Consider the following 4,990-nt stretch of genomic DNA (forward strand, 5'->3'; position numbering starts at 1 on the left):
AGTCAATTTTGTCTTAGTCCCAGTGTTTCTCCAATATCTATTTCATTTGAAGATAATGTTTTCTATTTGTATCCAAGTATATTTCATGATGTTCTTTACAGATCATTCACTTTGTGATTGTGAAAGCTTCTTTCTTTTATACCAACAAGAAGTTATGATTTCTGCTCTGTCTTTTATGTGTTTCTGGCTTCTGAGGGTTTAGTATCTCTTCATTGCAGGCAAACGTCTGTAACTTTTCTACTGAAAAGACTGGCCTAGCCAGAATATTTACAAATTCTCAGACATACTGATTAACTCGTTCAGGCTTGTGTTATGCACTAGGGCCCAGAAGACGTTAAGCTTGCTTGAAGTGAAGTGGTTAGTATTATTCATAAAGTAAGAAAATGTGAATTTTTGGAGGCCATCCCCCAGTATCAATCTCCCACTCTACCATCTTTCCCTCACTCAAATGAAAATAGTTTCATCATATTTTTTTCTCATGAAAAGAATGCAGACTGGGAAGCAGGAGTGTGAGCAGGTTAAAAACAACAACAAAATTATTAAGAAAGTCAAAACCATACTCTAGCTTCTGGGCCTCCTTTTCTGATGGCTTGCTCATTTCAGATCTAGGACTAGATTTCAGAGGAAATGGTAAACATCAATAGTTGAAAGGAGAGGCAGTGGAGGGATAGTCTGCTGTCCCAGGAGTCCAGAAAGGAAGAGGCAAAATTTCAAAAAAAAAAAAGTACAAGTAGCCAGTAGCCCCAGGGGAAGATACTGTCCCTTTCTGGTAGTCAGAGGAAGACAGATACAATTACAGAGAAATGGGAATAGCAAAGAGGAAGAAAAGAAGGGACTAGGCCGGGCATAGGGGAAGGAAAAGAGGGGGGCGGGCCCTTGTCTGCCGCACTGCTGGTGGGAGGGGAAATTGGGGACCCGAGTTGGTGGATGACGTAGATGTCACGTGACCAAGAGCTGACGTGTGCAGAAGTCCTTCTTGTCCTGGTTGTTGTTCCCTTCTGAGTATCAGCTCCCCATTGCCCTCAGGGCGGGCGGGCCTGCAGCAGAGGGAAGAAGGAGGAGAAGAAGGAAATTGCCACGAATTCCTGCAGGTCAGTCCCTGGGAGATTCCATAAGATGGGTTTGGCCAAGGGCTTGGGGCAGAGACCGTCGCGGGTCCTGAGGTGCTTCTGTCCGTCTCTTCCACTCGATTCCTGCTTTCCAAGATATACCCATGTCCCGCCAGCAGATTTTTTTACATACTGAGAAACGGTGAGCAGGGGCGTGTTTGGGTGGAGGCCAGAGATCCTGCGGTGGGACTCTGCTACAAGAAGAGGCCCGCAATCCGGAAAGAGAGCCGTGGCCTGGGTGTTGGCTCCCATTAGGACAGTACCGGAGGGTAAAACTGGGCATGGGGAGTGGGTGAGGTGCAAAGTGGGGTGTTAGCAGAGCTCCGAGAGAGGTAATAAGGGTGGGAAAATCTTTGGTAACCGTGTCTCCGAATTAGGAAAGAGTTTCTTGTTCTGGGGACCGGTACGTCCACCAGGCACTCAGTAAAGGCTGTTTCCCGTCTTTCTGCCTGTGGCTGTGGCTTCCTGACCAAAGCTCTGTGTTTAGTGGGTCCAGTACTCTCTCGGGTGGCCAGTCTTCTCGTAGGTTGCTGCACATCGCCAGGCAAGAGAAGAGGAAAGAAATTAACCAGATCGGTGAAGGTCGATTTGAGGGTAAGGCATCTGGGGGCCTCAGGAGGGGCGAGTGTGGGGGTGAGAGAAAACCAGAGATGGTGATCTAGGTTCAGGTCTGAGTCTGAGTGTGTTTCGCGCACTCCCAGGACTGTGGGGAAATGGCGTGCATTGGGGAGGGGGAGGGGGTGAGAGGAGGGAAACCTATCAGATAGTTTGTTTATAATCCTCCTCTCTCATCCAACAGTTAGTCTCCATGTTTTCGATCTGTCATCCTGCAGGTCTGCTGTAGCAGGTGGCACCACTTGAAAGGAGGGAGAAGTTTCTCCCATCGGTCCAGGTCGGTGTGGGTGTAGGGGCTGCCTGGATTGGGGGAGGGTTGGAGATCAGCGGAGCTTTTGTCAACTCTTCCACTCCTGCCTTATTTTCCTTACATCCCACGCATTTCAGCCTAAGGGGGAGGGGCAGTCATGGCCGTATTTTGGATGGAATAGAGAGCGCGATATATACATATGATATATAGATATACACATCGTAACAATCAGATTTTGAATCAGGAAAACCGACACAGGAACAGATTTTGAATCAGGAAAACCGACACAGGAACAGGGACTAGTCTGTCCATGGAGTCCTCAGCCTTAACTGACTCTGGTCTCTGCAGATCCAAAGGGTTGTTGGGCGTGGCACTAACCTCAGGTTAGTGAAAGGGTGCTTACTCCCTGGGGACGTTGGGATAGCTGAGGCCCTAGCAGAGTCTCTAGGCTCAGTTGCTTTTATCTTGGCCCTGGGTAGGAATGAATTTGGGGAGGTTTTGGAAGAGGGTGAACTGAGTTTAGCAATCTACCCTTCACACCAAACCCTCAATTACTACTTTTCTGTCCCTCTGTGCAACTCTCTGAGAGTTGGGGGTGGGTGGGGTCTGGGTGGGACACAAAGAGAAGAGAAACTTAAATCCTATTTCATTCCTCCACCCTTAGGTTCACCTCCAGTATCAGCTGTTGTGGCCTTGAAGTGTCTGCAGACCACCACCCTCCACAGGCCTAAATCCAGGCCCACAGCCATCCTCCCCGAGCCTGACTGACTACTCTGTTCCTTGGTCCCTGCTATTGTCAGGGACGATTGCATGGGCTACGCTAGGAAAGTAGGCTGGGTGACTGCGGGACTGGTGATCGGGGCTGGCGCCTGCTATTGCATTTATAGACTGACCAGGGGAAGAAAACAGAACAAGGAGAAAATGGCGGCGGGTGGGCCTGGTGATATGGATGATACTGGTGACTGTTCTGGGGGCAGGTACAATGACTGGTCTGATGATGATGATGACAACAATGACAACAAGAGTATTGTATGGTACCCACCTTGGGCTCGGATTGGCACTGAGGCCGGGACCAGAGCTAGGGCCAGGGCCAGGGCCAGGGCCACCAGGGCACATCGGGCTGTCCAGAAACGGGCTTCTCCAAATTCAGATGATACTATTTTGTCCCCTCTAGAGCTGCAAAAAGTTCTTTGCTTGGTTGAGATGTCTGAAAAGCCTTATATACTTGAAGCAGCTTTAATTGCTCTGGGTAACAATGCTGCTTATGCATTTAACAGAGATATTATTCGGGATCTGGGTGGTCTCCCAATTGTTGCAATGATTCTCAATACCCGGGATCCCATAGTTAAAGAAAAAGCTTTAATTGTTCTGAATAACTTGAGTGTGAATGCGGAAAATCAGCGCAGGCTTAAGATATACATGAATCAAGTGTGTGACGACACAGTCACGTCTCGCTTGAACTCATCTGTGCAGCTGGCTGGACTAAGACTGCTTACAAATATGACTGTTACTAATGAGCATCAGCACATGCTTGCTAATTCCATTTCAGACTTTTTTCGTTTATTTTCAGCAGGAAACGAAGAAACCAAGCTTCAGGTTTTGAAACTCCTTTTGAATTTGGCTGAAAATCCAGCCATGGCTAGAGAACTGCTCAGGGCCCAAATACCATCTTCACTGGGTTCTCTCTTTAATAAGAAAGAGAACAAAGAGATAATTCTTAAACTTTTGATCATATTTGAGAATATAAATGACAATTTTAAATGGGAAGAAAATGAACCCACTCAGAATCATTTCAGTGAAGGTTCACTTTTTTTCTTTTTAAAGGAATTTCAAGTATGTGCTGATAAGGTTCTGGGAATAGAAAGTCACCACGATTTTTTGGTGAAAGTAAAAGTTGGGAAATTCATGGCTAAACTGGCTGAGCATATGTTCCCAAAGAGCCAGGAATAACTGCTTGATTTTGCAGTCTAAAAGCAATATATATTGTAAACTATTCCTTTTCTCCACCTTGTTTATATGATAAAGGAATCCTTTCAGCTGCCAATTTTGAATAATGAATATCATATTGTCTCATCAATGCTGATCCTTTCCAAGTTGGTCTGCAGGTTTAAGCTGGATGAATGAATGTTATACTTATTCTGAAAACATGTTTGTTGCTTTTTATCTTGCTGCCTAGATTGAAATATTTTTATTATTTTCTCTGCGTAAGTGACAGTGAACCAATCATAAGTGAGCTCCTTTCTGTCATTTGCATTGACGTCATTTGTGTTGCATCAATAAAATTGTGTGTTAATTCAAGAAAGAAATGGGAGAAGGGGGAAGAATGAAAGAAACCATCTTCATTTTTCAGTTTATAATCTAGTTGGAGAAATAAGAAACATCAAACAAAAAGATAGCAGAATAGCTTGAACATATGTTCATTGTCAAATGTGCCCTCTCAGAACACAGAGGAAACCAAGGTTTCTATAGGTGACTTGTAGTCAGCTAAAGCTTCATGAAGGAGCAGCCATTCAAAATGGGTCCTGAATGGGGTAGAGTTGTTAGGGCAATTGATGAAATAGAGTGTGAGTAAAGCACAGTGGTAGGAACACTGTTCCAGTGAGAACACCAATCTGCCTACAATGGAGAGAGTGGGAAATGGGAGTAGGCCATACATTTGGAGAGCTAGGTGAGACCAGTGTCTAGAAAGCTGTGTGAATATTACTTCGCTGAGCGCTGAGAGCCATGAAATATCTTTGACTAGAGAGAATATTTGGGATCCATGTAAAAATCCTTCTCCCCTATGGTGCAGTATTGGTGAAGATGTGGCAAAATGAACACTTTCAAACTCTGGCACTAGGTTTGTAGGGGTCCATTTGGTAACACATACTATAAACTTTAAATATGTAAACCTTTGAGTTACAAGAATTTGTCCTAAGTAAACAACTGAATAATTGGCCAAAGAATCTATGCACAATGCTGTTCACCCCAGTGCTATCTAAAATAGTAAAACCTGGAATCAACTTAAGTGTCTAAT

At 45.0% G+C, this 4,990-nt stretch overlaps 1 protein-coding gene across 1 annotated transcript; it reads left to right on the forward strand.

Moving 5' to 3' along the window:
• Positions 1-2,693: 2,693 nt before the first annotated feature.
• Positions 2,694-4,280, forward strand: ARMCX3 (armadillo repeat containing, X-linked 3). Its single transcript, XM_006869106.1, has one exon. The coding sequence runs from the start codon at positions 2,785-2,787 to the stop codon at positions 3,922-3,924; it is 1,140 nt and encodes a 379-aa protein (XP_006869168.1). The 5' UTR covers positions 2,694-2,784; the 3' UTR covers positions 3,925-4,280.
• Positions 4,281-4,990: the final 710 nt, after the last annotated feature.

The sequence above is a fragment of the Chrysochloris asiatica genome, unplaced genomic scaffold (genome assembly GCF_000296735.1).
Source record: "Chrysochloris asiatica unplaced genomic scaffold, ChrAsi1.0 scaffold00126, whole genome shotgun sequence".
NCBI lineage: Eukaryota > Metazoa > Chordata > Mammalia > Afrosoricida > Chrysochloridae > Chrysochloris > Chrysochloris asiatica.